Consider the following 18494-nt stretch of genomic DNA (forward strand, 5'->3'; position numbering starts at 1 on the left):
GAGCTTAGTAATAATAATATTAGTAGTTAACATTTAGTTGTACATTTTAAAATTATAATTACAAATTAAATTTACAGACTTCCTGTTCGTAAGCGCGGCTGTCTATATTCAGAACTAGCTTATCCCTGCAAAGCACTTTATATATGTGTTATCTATTGGATCCTTCCAACCCTGAGAAGGAGGTGCTAAGATTACTCCCATTTTTATAGATGAGAAAACTGAAGCAACAAGAGATAAAGTGGCTTACTGAAAGTTACGCAGTTAGTAAGTACAGTTTCAGGCACATAGTAAACATTTAATAAATGCCTGTTGATGCCAGGCCTAGAGATGGGAGGGTCTGGGTTCAAATCTAGTCTCTAACACCTTCTAGCTTTGTGGCCCTAGACAAGTCATTTAACCCCAATTGCCTAGCCCTCACCACTCTTCTGCTTTGAAACTGATACTTGTATCGTTTCTCAGACAGAACATGAGGGCTTAAAAATAAATAGATACTTGTTGATTGTGTGCTTGCATGTACTGGACTGTGATGGATGATGTTTAGAAAGGGTACCACATTTAAGAAAGAATATTAACAAGCTGCAACACTTTCAGAGGAGGGTTACCAGAATGAGGAGAGAACTTAAAATCATGCTTCAGGAGGATTGGTAGAAGGAACTGGGAATGTTAGCCTGGAAGAGGGAAGATTAATGGAGGAGAGTCCATTACTCTCTCAAGCATGTGAAGAAGCATGAGGAAAAACAATGAGACCTCCTATGTGGCCCCAGTGAGGAGAACTAGAGACAAATAGTGAGAAGTGATAGGAAGGTGAGTTTGGGTCCAAAATAAAGGAAATCCTCATGATGAGAGGTGATCAGCAATAGTCCAGACTGTCTCAGGAAATAGTTCTGCCCCTCGTAGGAAGTATTGAAGCAGTGAATGGATGGCCACCTACCAGGGATGCTGCAGAAGAGATTCATGCATGAAACAAGGGGTTGGTTAAAATACCCCATCAGCCCCCTCCTCCTCCAAGATTCAGTGATTCTGAGTCCTCCTTGTTCTCTTTTACTCTCCAAATGGCCAGCCAAAATATATATTTCACATTTTTTTGGTGTGTTATTTTGATTTACAGAAATGAATTCAGAGTGTGGGCAGATATTAAGCCTGTGAAGCCTATACGAGCCAAGTCCACAAATATATTTCACTCTTTTTTTTTTGGTGTTTTTTTTTGCTTTTCAGAAATGAATTCAGAGCGTGGACTGATATTAAGCCTGTGAAGCCTATACGAGCCAAGTCCCAGTACAAGCCCCCGGAGGACAAGATGGTTCATGAAACCAGCTACAGTGCCCAGTTCAAGGGTGAGCCAAACAAGCCCACACCAGCAGAGAATAAAGTCATTGATCGCAGAAGAATCCGCAGCCTCTACAGTGAACCTTTCAAGGAATCCTCTAAGGTGAGCTGTATAATAAAGCCAGCATGGAGAAACACACTGACATTTCCTGTACTTTCGGTTGCAAGATTAAAAATTAATATCTGATACTCCAAGTATTATATTTTATAAGATTTCATAATAATCACTTGAAGTAGAGGAAAGTGATAGCCTGAGTAAAGAGCAGTTTCCTTGACCGCCAAAGTGGGAGAAGAGAGAGAGGGCAGTTACAGAAACTTTTATCTACAAAACGTAAGGACATAACTTGGGGACAAAAGTAGGATTCTGGGAAATGAAATCCTACGGTACAAAATTCTGATTACACATGGGGTCCAAGGACCCAAGTCTGCCCTAAAGAATAGGGAAGGGCTCAAAAGGTGCTGCCAAAGGTGCAGCTATAGCAATAATAATAATAGTTATAGTTCACACTTATTTAGCACTTTAAGATTTGCAAAGTGCTTTCTAAACAGGCCTGTGAGGTAAAAAGTACAAATATTATCATGCTCATCATGGAAATGAAGACATGGTGGTTGTGAGAAAGTTAAATTGTTTGCCTATGATTACATAGCTAGGAAGTGGCTGTGGCAGCATTTGAACCCAGGTCTCCTGAATCCAAGTCTAGTACTTGCTGAGCTTGTGACACAGAGCAATCCCTTCTTAGCCCTCTCCTATATTAAGTATGTGCCTAAGACCCCAAGCAGCTGGCAGTAGAGCCCAGTATACAATACTATTTCTCCTCAAGGCAACACAGATTTAATGTTTTATTGTTTTTTTTATTTTAACAAATTTCCACAAAATTATATGATTCATGTTGTCTCCCTTCTTCCTTCCCCTCCTCCCAGAACTAACAAGCAATTTAATCTTGGTTATATATGTATTTTTTTAATGTTTTATCTTCATTTTATTTTAAGAACAAATTTCCACATAAGTTTTCCAAAGTTATAGGATTCATGAAGGCAACACAGATTTAGCTACATAAGGAATGTTACCCAGTTCATCAGATTCCCCAGAGACAACAGTGTTCTGCTACAAGGAGCTCTCACCTGCTGCTCATGCCCCTTTCCTTTGTAAATATAGTCCCGGTATATAAGGCCCAGGTTAGTAAATGTCCTTGGCCTGGGAGGAGGGAAGGAGATGCCTCTATTAGAGTTGGTGGCCACAGTTTACAGCATTCATCCTCCCTTAATTCCATTGCCCAGACTATCCAATTGTACTAACGCTAGATACAGATCTCCCCCCCCCCAAACTCTACTGATTTCATTCCATCTAAGCTGAATCTCTCTCTCTCTCTCTCTCTCTCTCTCTCTCTCTCTCTCTCTCTCTCTCTCTCTCTCTCACACACACACACACACACACACACACACACACACACAGAGTTTAATTACAAAGATCCACAAGGGATTTTTGAATTTTAACTGCTATTCTACAATTATCTTGAATATTGCTTAAAATAAATGAAATTACTTCATTATACAGACATTTTCACTGTAATGGGATCTCTAGTCCTGAAATTTGCTCCGCATTCTATTCCATATCTCACCATTGGTGGTATAATGCTCTAGGTATTATTGTGCTTTTTATGTCCCCAAATAACACATCTTGGTAAGGACAGTAGCAAAGTGAGCCAAGCCAGAGAAAGACAAGTCAGACTGAAGATGAGAAGATGGGAGACTATACCATACAAGAATACTTTTTTATGGCATCCATTCTACAAGGTGGTGGAGTAGTTGTTTTCCATAAACCTGAAGTCTCCAGAAAAACAAATTATGTGACAGATGTACTGTAGAGTAACTAGAGCTGAATCCAAAAGGTAAGAAAGGGTAAAAAAGCCTCGAGTAACAATGGGAATACTTCCAGCTTGCTGCATTCAATGTGCCCACCCATGTACATTAACTACTGCAGTCTTACAGACATATACTTCCCAATATATCCTGCAGAGCCCAACTATCTAGCAGGAAAAAAATGGTGAGCTTTCAAGAAAAGGCATCTAAGGCTTTCCTTTAGGGAAATTAATACTAATAACATAGAGACAAGCAGAGTCTGCAGCTTACCAACATAGGCAGAGAAAAACACAACAAAATCAAATAAACACAATGATTAGGTAAAGTTATTTCATTTGAAATGAGATTGATTTTCTCTTGTTCAGTGGCTGTTGGTGAAGAAAAAGAAAAGAACTAGAGGGGTACTATATAAAGAACAAATGTCATCAAGGGATGAAAAGCTTTAAGAGACACATCAAGAAGTAAAGAAGGGAAGGAGAGCTAAATTAACTCTCTGTGGACTAAGCCCTAAGGCCTTTCATAAGGGAATCTCTGTCTTTGAGGGCAAGATAACAAGGGAGGGAGCTGCTGAGGTAAGAGACAGATGGGAGCAGGAAATACACCCATACCCAGTCTCTAGGTGAACAGAGAGGTGAAAATAATTGCTTTAGTCTCTCGGTAAGCGCAGGGGCTTTGGGAGAATGAGATCAAAGCAGTTGAGGGAAGGGGCTGGAATGGGGACTGATGGGGGAGTCACCCCTGAAGAGGAAAGGAAAGGACGCTAAGGAGCATTCCTAGGGTGCAGAATGTATGACTGTGATAAGAGAAATGAGCCTTAAATAAGTTTTGTCTTGGGGGGAAAATGGCTTCTTTGGATACCATCCCATGTCAGAAAGAGTTGTGTCTTCTAGCACTACATTCAACTTGGAAAAAGTAGTCATCAGAGTCACCAAAGGCAGAGGACACCTAGGGTGATAGCAAGGACAAAGAACCAGTGACAGAATAACTCGTTGGGGTTTTTTAAATTAAATGATTTATTTAAATTTATTTATTTAATTAATTTAGAATATTTTTCCATGGTTACATGATTCATGTTCTTTCTCTCCCCTCCTAAATCACCCCCTCCCATAGCCAATGAGCAATTCCACTGGGTTTTACATGTATCGTTGATCATCATTGGAGTTTTTTTAAAACTTTACCTTCTGCCTTAAAATCAATGCTGTATATCGATTCCAAGGCAGAAGAGCAGTAAGGGCTGGGCAATGGGATTAAAGTGACTTGCCCAGGGTCACACAGCTAGGAAGTATCTAAGGCTAAATTTGAACCCAGGTCCCCCATGTCTAGACCTGTCTCTCTTTCAATGAGCCACCTAGCTTCCCCCAAGATAACATGTTTTTAGGAGAGGTAAGTACTATGATGAAGAACAGAATGTAGGACCAAGCCTTGTGACTCCAAATACAGTGTGATTCCCACCACACAATACAGCCCCCTTTTGCTATTGCTTTCCTTGTGAATTAATTTTTCTAAAAGTGAGGTACAACAGAAAAAGGGGGGATTTGGTAAAACCTGTAAAAACAGTAAACTAGAGGAGATAAAAGGGGAAGTTCCAATGTGGTACTCCAAAAGATATGCCCTTGGGAAGGGCACAGAATAAGGAAGGAGTAAATAAGGTACGAGAGATCTTCTTGGTACCTGGTATCAGGAGACAAAACATCTCGTCTAAGGAACAGCAAAGAAGCCAATCCTCAAGACATGGAGAAGAGTGGGCTGAGAGAAGACAGGAAGGGTCGGAAAGGACTAGCCTATAAAGGGCTTTAAAGGCCAGACAGAATTTTCTATTTGATCCTGCAGGTGATTGGGAGTCTCTGGAGTTTATTAAAGTGGGGAGAAGAGGGGGAGAAAAAGAGGTGATGAGTCAGGCCTGAACTTTGGGAAGATGCGTGGTGGATGGATTGGAATGGGGAGAGACCTGAGGCAGGGAGCACCTCCAGGAGGCTATGGGTGAGGCTGAGTGAGATGATGAGAATCTGCCCTGGAGAAGTGGCAGTGTCCGAGGAGAGAAGGGGGCGTCTATTAGATATGTCATATATGTAAAGCCATAAACTTTTAATTAAGCAGATTAATAATGAGAATAATAAAAATCATGTAATTATATCAATAGATGCAGAAAAATCTTTTGCCAAGATAACAACACTTATTTCTGTTGAAAATACTAGAAAACATAGAAATAAACAGACTTCTCCTTAATATGGTAAGTAGTATATCTAAAACCAAGAGTCAGCATTATTATATGTAATAAAGAGAAACAAAGTCCTTTCCAGGGGTAAAGCAAGGATGGTCATAGTCACTATCACGGATATTGTACTAGAAATGATAATTGTAGAAAAATGGGCAAAGAGGAAACAAAACCATCAGTTTTTTACAGATGATATGAAGGTTTAGTTAGAGAATTCTAGATTCCACTAATAATCAAATTAATAAATTCAGCAGTTGCTGAACCAAAAAGTCACATAAATTATCAGCATTTATATACACTACCAACAAAACCTATAGGGTTGGGGAGGGGGAGGTGCAGCTAAGTGGCCCAGTGGATTGAGAGTCAGACCCAGAGATGGAAGGTCCTGGGTTCAAATTTGACCTCAGACACTTCCCAGCTATGTGACCCTGGGCAAGTCACTTAACCCCCATTGCTTAGCCCTGACTACTCAGCTGCCTTGGAACCAGTACACAGTATTGATTCTAAGAGAGAAGGAAAGAGTTTTTAAAAATCCTATGGCAAAGAATGAAATTACTCTTTTAATAACCGCAAAATGTAGTATTGACATTATTGTATATATAGTACTTTAAAATATATACCCTAATATATATAGTTATTTAAAATATATACCCTATCAGGACACGTAGGAACTAGATTAATGCCAATACAAAGCACTCTACAGAAGTCAAGATAGACCTAAATAATTAGAGGAATGTCAATTATTCTTGGATAGACTAAGCCAATATAATTTAAAATGGGAAGATTTCCTAAATTAACTTCCTTAATGTCAAACCAATAAAACTACCAAAGGATTTCTTTGTAGAGCCGGAAGAAAATTAATTAAATTCATATGGCAGAACAAAAGGTCAAAAATATAGACTAGAAATAAAAGAAAAAATGGGAGGGAAGGAAACCTAGCAGTAGCAGATCTCAAACTATACTACAAAGCAGAAATCACCAAAACAATTTAGGGGGCAACTAGATAGTATGGTGGATAGAGTTCAGGCCTGGAATCAGCAGGTGCTAGGTTCAAATTTGGCCTCAGACATTTTGTAGCTGTGTGACCCTGGGCAAGTCACTTAACCCCTATTGCCTAGCCCTTACTGCTCTTCTGTCCTAGAACTGATACCAAGATAGAAGGTAAGGGTTTAAAAAAAATTGGTACTAGTCAAGAAATAGAGAAGTGAATAAGAGAAACAGATTAATTATACAATTTATGGAATAAACACAATAGCCCACTAATTTGATGAACCAAAATACCCCACCGACTAGGGAAACAATTCACTATTTGACAATAACTTATAGAAAACTGGAAGCAGTTAGGCAGAAATTAATTGTAGACCAGCTTTTTTCATATCATATGCCAAAGTTCCAAGTAGATATGACTTAGATATGAGTTATGTCTTCTTTTTAAAAAAAATTTTTTTAACCCTTACCTTCTGTCTTAGAATTAATACTGAGTATTGGCTCCACGGCAGAAGAGTGGTAAGGGCTAGGCAATGGGGGTGAAGTGACTTGCCCAAGGTCACACAGCTAGGAAGTGTCTGAGGCTAGATTTGAACCCAGGACTTCCCATCTCCAGGCCTGACTTGATATCTGCTGAGCTACCCCAAGCTATTCACCTAGATGCCCTCAATGGGTTATATCTTAAACAAATTAGATGAGTAAAAAAGTAAGAAGCTTCCAGATTTATTGCTTGAGGAAGACTTTATGACCAAACAAAGGATAGTGATGATCACAGAAGATAAAATAGATAGTTTTTATTACAAAAAATTCAAAAGTTTTTACTCAAATTAAGTGAATATGACTAAGATTATAAATAGTTAACTGGAGGGGAAAATACCTTTGCATCAAAAATTTTTTTAAAAAAAGATGAGATTTTAAACCTGTATAATGCACTGAGGAGCAGCTGGGTACCTCAGTGGTTAGAGAGCCAGGCCTAGAGATGAGAGGTCCTGAGTTCAAATCTAGCCTCAGACACTTCCTAGCTGTGTGACCCTGGGCAAGTCACTTAACCCCAATTGCCTAACCCTTACTCTTTTGTCTTGAAACCCATGCTTAATATTGACTTTAAGACAGAAGGTAAAGGTTTATAAAAACAAACAAACAAGCAAACATATATAATGAACTGATTCAGATTTACAAAAATAAGAGCCATTTCCTTAATCAGAAGACACGTTTAAGCAGTTCTGAAAGTGTTCTTTGAAAATATATTCCAAATCACAATTAGAGAAATGCTTACTAAAGTAGCTGCACTCCATTGCACACCTATCAGATTGTCAAAGTTGACAAAAAAAGAAAAGAAAAATAAATCTAGGTGGGACTAGGGGGAAACAGGCACCCCAATGCATTGTTGGTAGAACGGTGAATTGGATTTTCCTTTTTTTTTTTTGGACCATCCATGTCAGAAAGCAACTTAGAGCTATGTCCCAAAGGTGAGTAAACTCTCACTTTGATGTAGCTCCTGGGTCTGTATCCTACAGAGAAGAGACAAGGACTCTATTATGGAACAATTTGTTGGGAAATTTTTTTTTGGTTGAAGAAATTCCCTGTAATTTCCTCTCTTTCGTTCCTCACCAAATAAATCAAATGCCTTTTCCTCATGATAGCTGAAGACAGTGGTCACACCCCACACTGGCTTCTCCTATTTGAGCTAAATCACTTCTTCAGCTGAAATATATATACACACACCCATAAAAATTATGTAAAATTCTATAATACATTTAAAGAACACTTTATAGTTAAGAAACACTTTCCTTACGATCACCTGACCAAGCTAGGACTCCCAACACATCCTCTGATCATGCGCTAAGGCTGACTACAAGGGAATCTCAATTTTAATGTTGTGAATGAGCTTCATTGACCAAAGGAAGCTCATTCTTCTTTTAAAAGCATGTGCTGGGGCAGCTGGGTAGCTCAGTGGATTGAGAGTCAGGCCTAGAGAAGAGAGGCCCTAGGTTCAAATATGACTTCAGACACTTCCCAGCTGTGTGACCCTGGGCAAGTCACTTCACCCCCATTGCCTAGCCCTTACCACTCTTCTGCCTTGGAGCCAATATACAGTATTGACTCCAAGACAGAAGATAAGAGTTTAAATTAAAAAATAATAATAATAAAAGCATGTGCTGGGGCAGTTGGGTGGCTCAATGGATAGAGAGCCAGGTTCAAAGATAGGAGGTCCTGGGTTCAAATGTGGTCTTAGACATTTCCAAGCTGTGTGACCCTGGGAAAGTCACTTAACCCCCACAGCCTAGCCCTTACCACTCTTCTGCCTTGGAACTAATACACAGTGTTCCTTCTAAGATGGAAAGTAAGGGTTAAAAAAAAATAAGTATATGCCAAAATCCAAGTAGGTAGGTATCCCAGTGGATAGAGCACCAGGCCTGTGTAAAGATTAAAATTAATATTCAATACTCCAAGTATTAAATTAATACTATTTATTAAAATCTACTTAGAGCAAAGGACAACTTAAAACAAAACAGAGAAAGGCAGAAAAAACCTGCTCCCTCCTCCATGCTGATACCAGCCAGAGCCTCTGGGAGCAAGAGTGAGCGGGTGGGCCAAAACTCCAAACATCCATCCACATAAGGCGATACACAAACAGGATAAAAAACAGGGGATTGTAGGAAATGTAGTTTCTAAGGTTCAAGATTCTAAATCAATACACCTGGAATCAGGAGAACTAGCTTCAAATTTGGCCTCAGACACTTCCTAGCTATGTGACTCAAGGCAACTCTCTTAACCCCAATTGCCTAGTCCTTACTGATCTTCTACGTTGGAACCAATATATATAGTATTGATTCTTGGGGGTAAGGTAAGGGTTTAAAAAAGAGAGAATTGATACTAGCATTTTAGAGGCAGGGGGGAAGGATATACCAAAATAAAACACATTTCACATAAATTTGAGATTCACAAAATCTTTACCTCAGAACATCTTTGTGACATGGACAGCTGCTCTTATGTCCATTTTATACAAAAGAAAACTGGAGCCGAAGGAAGTTTTAAGTACCGTTTCTATGATCATATAACTGTTTCAGGAGGATTTGAACCCAGCTCCTCTAACTTCAGGTTTAGCACTTTGCCCCTAAAGCTTTTGATTATTAATCACCACTATTTGTAAAATCCTTGTAGCCAAAACATTGTATCGAAGGGCCTACTGTAGAGATGGGGGAACATCAAAGAGGTTGATACCTATAGTGAACAGAGTATGTGACTCATTCAGGAGACCCAGGTTATACCATGGCTTTGCTACTACCTAGCCAAATGACCATGGGCGTCCTGCCCCTTGCAGTCCCTCCTGGTGTTCACCAGATGCAGAAACTAACAGACTTCCATGAAGTCTGCTTTGGGGGTTGAGAGAGGGAGAGCAAAAGCTTATGGACAACATCAGGGACAGTTAATTCTCAAAACTAATTGAGGGGAGGGGAGGGGAGGAGAGAGAGAGAGATGGAGGGGGGGATAAAGAGGGAGAGAGAGAGGAAGCGGGGGAGAGAGGGAAGCAGAAAGAGAGACAGAGAGAGAGTGACAGAAAAAGAGAGGGGGAAGGAGAGACGGGGGGAGAGAGAGAGAGGGAAACAAATGGGGGAAGAAAGGGGGAGAGAGGGAGGAAGGGGGGAGAGAGAGGAAAGCAGAGAGAAGGAGAGAGAGATTGGGGGGAGAGAGACAGAAAGGGAGAGAGACGGGGGAAGAAAGGGGAAGAGGGGGAGGAAGGGGGGAGAGGAAAGCAGAGAGGAGAGAGACAGAGGCAGTGACAGAAAAAGAGAGGGGGAAGGTGGGGGGGAGAGACATAAAGGGAGAGAGAGATGTGGGGGAGAAAGAGGGGGAGAGAGAGAGGAAGAGAGAGAAAGAGAGAAAGAATATGTATGTGTGACAGAAAGAGAGGGAGAAAAAAGATAAGGAGAAAGAGGGGGAGAGGAGAGGGAGAGTAGAGTATCATTTAACCTCATGGCTTAGTTGGGAGGAAAGTAATATTTATCAATATTAATGGCCTCTAGAAATGGGAGTTATGGTGTTATGGTGGTGGTGATTTTCTGTTGTGCTTGGCAAAGCCTCATCCTAAAATGGCAAACAATGTCAGAGTAGGACTTAGGCTGAATCAAGATGTGGTCCAAAGTCACAAGTCAACAAGGAAGACAAGTGCAGAATACAGTCTGTATATCAAAGGCAGGGCTCATATGTTTCACTTAGCTTGAACAAGTGCTGCTGCCTTCTTACCCTAGCCACACTGATAAATGGTGGTAATGGATATTTCCAGCCTCAGTTCCTTCCTCTGCAAAATGGGCACAAACCCTGCCCTACCTGTCTCATACTATTGTTGTTCATAAACAAAGTACATTATTATTTATAAAGTGCTCTGTAAATGTGAACTGTTGTAACTGTTTCTCCATGTTCTTCTTGAAAAATTAGTCCAGACACTTGTTATATCTAATAAGAGGGGAGGCAGGAGGTAGAAGGGGAATTACAAATCTAATGTCTTTCTCTCAATCCATTTTCCTGCCTTTTTCTTCCATGTTTCTGTTTCCATGTCTTTGTGTGTATGATTTGTCCATTAAACCGTTCAGGTGGAGAAGCCCAGCGCTCCAACCCCAAAACCAAAAAAGACCCCGACAAGCCATAAACCGCTGAAAAAGGCCAAAGAGAAGCAGCTGACATCCGGCCGGGGCACCAAGAAAAAGGCCCCAACAGCGAGTGGAGCCAGTGGGGCTGGGCCACAGGACAAGGAGCAAAGTAAAGAGATGAACAATAAACTGGCTGAGGCAAAAGAGTAAATTTCCTTGCACCTTCCTTCCTTTCCCTCTTTCTCTCCTTTGGGTTTTTTTTGTTGTTGTTGTTGTGTTATTGGTTTGTTTATTTTTTTTTTAATAAAGGCCACAAAATTAATTAGAGCTTCTAATCTGCTTTGGTTATAAAACTGTTAGAAGCTTTGGGGGGAGTGGGAGGCTAGGGAGGGTTGTTGGTTTGTTTTTCCATGGCTGGCTAGAAAGCCTCATCGCTAAGATCACGGACTCCATCTTGCTTCCAGGACTCCAACCCACTCTAAACCCGAAGGACCAGAAAAAGAGGCAGACACAGGGCTCTGCTTATCCATGCATGCCCAACTGAGTTAGTACTTATTCATCACTTTCCATCCCTTTTGGGAGTAGAATTTGAAGGGAAGGATGAGAAAAATAATTGAGACAAGACACAGAGGCATGGTGCCACTCATTAATACATAGCTGGCCTGGGTTTGAGTCCTGACTCCACTGTGAGGTTGAGCATTTCATTTCTTTTTTCAGAGCCTCATCTATTAAATAAGAGAGCTAGAGGAGATGATTTCTATGAGCCCTTAAGGCTATGACTTCCTTTGATTCCTTAAGATTTCACGGGGGTCTTGGTGACTTTCATGGAAATCTCCTGGTGCTGTTTCAAAGTATCCACAGAAATGCCTTCTCACGCTCATTTTCGGGGTCTTTCATGGAAGACATGTTCATTTCTCAAATTCAGATGATTGTCATGTGTTACAAAAAATGTTTGTAATTAATTAAGTTCGTGGAAATATAATGAATGATCTTGGCCTTAATGTAGATAAAGCTCAATTAGTCATGACTGTCAGAATTCATTGTGTTTTTATAGAAGGCTCCATCCAGTAGAAAGATACTCTATGTTCTATTTCCAGTAATTACCCTTGAAATTCTGTTTCAATTCACAAATGTGCTAAATGACCACATGGAGTCAATGTAGGTGTCTTAGGAATGTTCTAGAAGGTAGGATCAGGTCACCAGGGAGCAGAGATGGGAACAGATGTTTGCCCTGGTGGCCAGTTATCATCTGGGCTCTGTGCCTCAGACTTTGCAGACAAAACTAATTCAAGGGAACGGAACTGAAGAATCTGAAGATCATCGCTGTAGAGCCTTTAGAAAGTGATCATCGTGCCTCTTAGAAAAAGGCAAGATATAAAGTAGAGATAGTAATAAGATTTGTGGTGTTTTGCTGTTGTTGTTTTTAAATTTTCCTCTTTTTCCAACTCTTCTCCCTTCCTCAGAGAAGGGCAGAAGTGGCTGGAGCATCACTTTGTAAGAAAGTTCCTAGGACGTAGTTGGAGTTTGAACGTTGTACAATAAAGTGGTTTAGCTAGGGTTTGGGACCCCAAAAATGAACCAGTGAAAAGCCTGGTCTTTTGTGTAATGTGTCCGTATGGCTTGTGTCCCAGGTAAAGTATCACATTTTGAGTGTCACGATGGGAATCATTCCCAAGCTTAGCTTTAGGAGTATGTCAGTGTGAAAATACCTTCAGTACTTAGGAAGGAGCCATGGCAATCACCCAGGGAAAGAACCACTTGAGGATGTAACCCATTCTGATATGCATGCATGCTCTCACGGACCCCACCTCACTGATTTCACTCATAGCAATCTTCAGTGTTCCCCTCCCAAGGAAAGCACCTCAACAATGCTTGACAGCAAGAAGCAGCTGTTGATTGTTTTGGGTCCTTTTCTTTCGTGGAAATGAGGGAAACTGATGTGTCTTAGTGGAAGTAGATTAAAGACCTCACAGTTTCTCATTTCGGTCCTTCCTGTTTCAAGGAAATGGGACCTTCAGTAAGCTCCAGAGAATTCTCACCTTTAGGGCCACAGCCTCTGCTTACACTTGTCTGTTTATGGGTCCTGATGCGTCTGACTGTCCAATTCCTCAAAGATGAATTAAGCCCTTGAAATACCTGGAGACACTTACCAGGACACTGTCAGACCCATCATGATCTACCTTTTATCTCAGGATATAGGACTGTGAGGTGAAGAACTAGAGAAAATAGACAATGTTAGTCAAAATCAGAACATAAACTCCATTCGTAACTAACTTAAGCAAATCATTTCAAAATTGCATTATGGGGCAGGTAGATGGCCAATGGATAGAGGGCTAAGCCTAGAGATGAGAGATCCCAGGATCAAACCTGGCCTCAGACACTTACTTCCCAGCTGTATGATCCTGGGCAAGTCACTTAACCCCCATTGCCTAGCCTTTACCACTCTTCTGCCTTGGAACCAATACTCAGTGCCAATTCTAAGACAGAAGGTGAAAGTTCTAAAAAGATGCATTATGGATGAGGTTCAAATCTCAGCTGTTGGCTAAGCTGAACTTAACATTAACCAGAAGTTATTGTTAAGAGAGAACCAGACATACACTTGCTAGCAGTGTGACCTTGGGCCAGTCACTTCACCCCAATGCCTAGCCCTTGCCACCATCTTAGAATTGATACTAGGACAGAAGGTAAGGGTTTACAAACAAACAAAAGAGAACCAGAAAATTCTAACATTGGTCAACTTTCTCTTTCTGAAATTAAGCGTTTATCAGACAGGTTGGCACTAGCTAAAGTTTTGGATTTGAGGTACAACACAGTCATAACAATTTCAGATCATCTTGAACTCCTTAAAAAATAAGAGTATTTCAAGTTGATGTTTCAAAGAATAGATAAGAGAGTAGATTTTAACAGTGGGCCCAATGCTTGCCACAATATGGTGGTTCTTTGCACCTGGTCACAAAACCATTTTAAGAACTTTTCCAACCAGATTATTTTGGGGCCAGCTTGTTAATGGTAACTAGAGCTCTAGTCTTAAAGTGCCAAGACCTGAGTTCCTATACAACTCTAAAATGTACTAGCAACAAGACCTGGGGCCAGTCACTTTACTTTGCGGACCTGTTTTGTTATCTGCAAAATAGGGAGCCCTGTTATAAGAGTGTATCATAATCTTTAAATAATAACTAATGTTTCTGTAACTCCTTGGGGGTTACAAAGTCATTATCCCATCTTACCAATGAAGAAATTGAGGTTTAACAAGGTTAAACAATTTAACCAGGGTCACGTGGTACTGTATCCATGTGAATTATTCACATTATTATTACACAATTGCCTAAAATGATTCTTATTTATGGAAATCACTTTATATAGTGGCATGGTTTAGAATGTCTCCTAATCGCGTTCTCCTACATAAGGATACAGTCTTCAGTTTGGGCTGAAGCTACAGATGGTTACTGTTGCTCTGCCCAGAGGATAGAATTTGGCCTCTTGTCATTGAATTTAGCAAAGGATATCCCAAATACCTGGTCCACATTCAGGCCCTGGGCCTGCTGGGACAGAATTCCAAATGGTTTGATCCAGGAAGTTCAGGTGATGGTAGTCGAGAAACATTTGGTGAAGTACGTACTGTGATTGACCAGGGAGGAGGAAGCCAGTTCCATAGGGGAGGCATCCATCCTTAGAAAGCCACCTAACTAAGGAGAAAGCTCATTTATTCATTCTTTCATTTATTTCATATCCAGTGAGTACCTCCTGCATACCATGTAGAGTTTCCTTTGAATCCTGGACTTCTTTGGGAAATAGTTTCCTCTTCTTTTTCCCATCTTTCAACTACAACGCACCAGAAGTCTGGCCACCAGATGATGAATTTTATTGGCCATAGCAACTCATGAACGAGTCTGCTAAAGTGTGGAGGGGTTGCAGGCTGTCTCACTGAGAGGGAGTGATGGCTCACATCGAGGAAATCACATATCCTTCAAGTGTTAGAGTAGGAATCCAGCAGAACAGATTTCACTCCAGCTGAATTTCCATGCCAATTTGTAACAAACTTGAGTTTTGTGCAGAATGTACCATCTCCTCCTTTCTGAAAATGGAGGTGCTTTCACCACTTGCTTCCTGCCATTTTGGGTTTTGTACTTGTACTTGACTACCTCCCTTTGCAAGATCATGCTTGAGCTGTTCTTTTGTTTGTCCCAAGAATTTGCTGAATAAAAACCCATGCTCTTGCTTACCTGTGGTTTTCTGTTTGCTACATTCTTTTCATCAGACCCATTGACTTTTGCCTTGTTGCGCCAGATTGGAAGCATCTAATTACTATTTTGTGGCCTGGGTTTTGTCACCTATCATGGATTATCTATGTACTGTGCTGAGCCTTCTGTCCTTGCTGTTAGTAGGAAAATGACACAAAAGTACCCATGTATAGCCAATTGATTGTGACGTGCTTGTGGTCTTTGCTTGCTCAAAAAACAAAACAAAACATAACACACATACACCATTTTTTTTTCAATGATAAATAAATGCTGAAGACAAATACCATTTTCTTGATCTTGTTTCGTTGATGAGATGCAGTGGGTAGGTGAAGGAGCTTCTAGCCTTCTTTGCTGGAGCCCTGTACCCCATTGTACCATGTTGCCAGGGTTCACCATAATGCAGTTTGCCTTTTGTAGATTGACACCCAAATCCTAAACATATGCTGTACGAATTAACTCTTTGTTGGGAAAGATGAAGATGGACCCTGAGGCCCACTGACAAGACCAGGTAGTGTGATTTTTTTTTAACTACAAGTACTGGTGAAGGAATGACTGCTTTCATCATCACCATACTGCATGCCAAGGTGTGTAAACCTTAAGATTGACCAAAAGTTTTCTCTACTACAGGTCTATGAGGTAGATAGAACAAGGAGGATTATCCCAATGTGACAGATTGAAATGCTAAAACTCAGAAAGAGCCAATCACCTGCCCAGAACTGTTCAATTGAATCTAGGATTTGTGCATCCTGTGGTTGGTTCTCTTTCCATTATACCACATTGCCTCCCCTGCGACTGATTCTGTCAAATCTTGATTGAGTCAACTTAGTGGAATGAAATGGACATTGAACTTGGAAGACAGAAGACTTGGACCCAGTCATTTACTAGCCATGTGACTGTGCCCAAGTCAGGAAGTCAGCAAGCATTTATTAAGCACCTACTATGTGCTAAGCACTGTGCTAAGTACTAGGGATACAAGGAGAGGCAAAAATTATGGCCCTACTCTCAAGGACCTCAGAGTCTAGTGAGAAACAATTTGCCAACAGCCACATACAAACAAGATAGATCCAGGACATGCTCGAAGTAATCTTAGAGGGAAGGTGCTAGCATCAAGGGGGATTGGGAGAAGGACATGCCACTTTTCTCTCAAAGCTTCAGTTTCCTCAACTATAAATCAGGAAAAATAATATCCAAATGACCTGCCTGATAGAGTATTTATGAAGAGAGTTCTTAGTCAACTATTATATATATATTTATGCATGTAAATATTATAATGTATATTACATGTGATAGAGAGATATATTCCCTAGAGAAATGATAGTCTTTTTAAACCTTTACCTTATATTTTCGAATCAACACTGCATATTGGTTCCAAGGCAGCAGAGCAGTCAGGGCTAGTCTATGGGGTGTTAAGTGACTTGCCCAGGGTCATACCACTAGGAAGTATATTGAGACCAGATTTGAACCTAGCACCACCCATCTTTGGGCCTGGCACTCAATTCACTGAGCTGTCTAGCTGCCCCATGGTAGTTATTTTTTATAGCTAACTTTTATTCCATGCGATGACAGAAAAGAAATCACTAGAGGAAAAAAACACAAATCAAATCAATTCATTTAGACCATAATTCTCATTTCTTTTAATCATACATACGTGATATGCATACATACACATGTCTATTCCAGATGTCATATGACCAGTGAGAGAGAGACCAAAGTAGGGTATAAAACAATGGAAAACTAGGAGTCAGAATCCTTGGGTCTTATCTGGCCACGGATTCATTATATGGTTGGTTTTGGACCAAGCACCTTCCCATCTCCAAATTTCAGTTTCCTCCACTGTAAGATGAGGTATTTAGATGCTTTGTCTGAATTTCTTCTTTTTAACTCTGAATCTGTCTGTAGCCCAAGTGTTGTTTGGGAAGGAGGGAGACATCAGAAAAGAGGTAAAAGAGAACTGGAGAGAAAGAGAATAGCCGAGAAGGATAAATGTAGTTGTTTTTCAGTCATGTCTGACTTTATGACCCCTGTTGTATTTTCTTGGCAAAGACACAGCAGTGGTTTGCCATTTCCTTCTACAGCTTATTTTACAAATGAGGAAACTGAAGCAAATAGGGTGAAGTGACTTACCTATGGTCACACAGCTAGTCAGTGTTTGAAACTGGATTTGAACTCATGAAGATGAGTCTTCACCACTCCAGGCCCAACACTCTATCACTACACCATCCAGCCTCAAAGAAAGATAAAAAGAGAAAGAAAAATACAGAGACTAAGTTTGAAACAGAGGAAGATGAAAATCAGCAGATGAAAGGCGGGAAGTTCCATTAACAAATATGTTCCATAATGTGCAGGAGAGGAATTATACATAATTTAGCATACCTATGGTTGTGAAAATGCATCTTTGATGTCTGCCAAAGTACTCCAAATATAATATAACCCATTAATTCTCCCTTTAAAAAACCAAACAGATGATTTTAGACATGAAAGAAAGTAGTTGTGGCCAAAATTTGCCATGAAGCATTTGAATTTGAATTCTTATTGAAATTCAGGATCCTGAAGTTTTCTCTTCCTCATTTTCGACGAGGTAAACTAATTCCCTTCTCGTGAAATTGGAGAAGGTTACTTGCCATTTGATAACGGAAAAGGTTATCCCAGTCTTGCAGGCCATTGATCTTGAGGACATAGCTGCTCAGATACTTTAAAGACATTTCGTGTCTTCATAGTTATAGCAAACAATAATATCTAATGGAACGTTACACGTGGCCCATATGAAATTGTCAAAAGCCAAAGATTCACCATCCCTGCTTTTAGTGTGGAAGAGTTTAAGATGGCAGCCAGGACAACAAGCAGTGTAAAATGGCTTAGCTCCTGACCGTAGCACCAACTTCTAGCACAGGGCTTCCTTTGCATGTGTTCATCTCATTGGATTAAATTGTAATTTAGAAAGTCAGAAATGAGCCACTCTTCCAATATCTTGCCTTCCTAAGGGTCCTACAGTCATTAATGACTGAAAGCTTGTCAGGTAGTGGGAGAATAATAGATCATGTTCTTTGATGGTGAAATGGATAGAGCTTGGAGTGAGAAAGGGCTGAGTTCAAATCTAGCCTCAGATTCTTGCTAGCTGTGTGACTCTGGGCAAGTCACTTAATCTTACACTTAACAGGGATTAACTAAAAAGGGGATAATAGTACCTACCTCAAAGTATTATGAAGATCAGATGGGGTTATGTTTGTAAAAAGTGCTTAGCACAGGGCATGCCAAATAGTAGGTCCTTCATAA

The 18494-nt window shown here is 40.4% G+C and overlaps 1 protein-coding gene across 3 annotated transcripts in view; it reads left to right on the plus strand.

Annotated features, from left to right (window-relative positions):
• MAP6 (microtubule associated protein 6) overlaps nt 1–18494 on the plus strand; it is an 87886-nt gene that overhangs the window by 59838 nt on the left and 9554 nt on the right. Inside the window, exons 2-4 of one of the 3 annotated variants that reach the window (XR_466297.3) lie at nt 1216–1429; nt 5327–5416; nt 10984–11191. Coding sequence is in view for 2 of the 3 variants with exons in the window: in XM_007490953.3 (XP_007491015.2) it covers nt 1216–1429; nt 10984–11186 (417 nt within the window). In the remaining variant the exon portion in view is untranslated. Of the gene's footprint in view, nt 1–1215; nt 1430–5326; nt 5417–10983; nt 11192–18494 lie in introns of those variants that run through there. The other 2 variants (XM_007490953.3, XM_007490954.3) reach the window with 2 other exon arrangements.

The sequence above is a fragment of the Monodelphis domestica genome, chromosome 4 (assembly GCF_027887165.1).
Source record: "Monodelphis domestica isolate mMonDom1 chromosome 4, mMonDom1.pri, whole genome shotgun sequence".
Classification (NCBI taxonomy): domain Eukaryota; kingdom Metazoa; phylum Chordata; class Mammalia; order Didelphimorphia; family Didelphidae; genus Monodelphis; species Monodelphis domestica.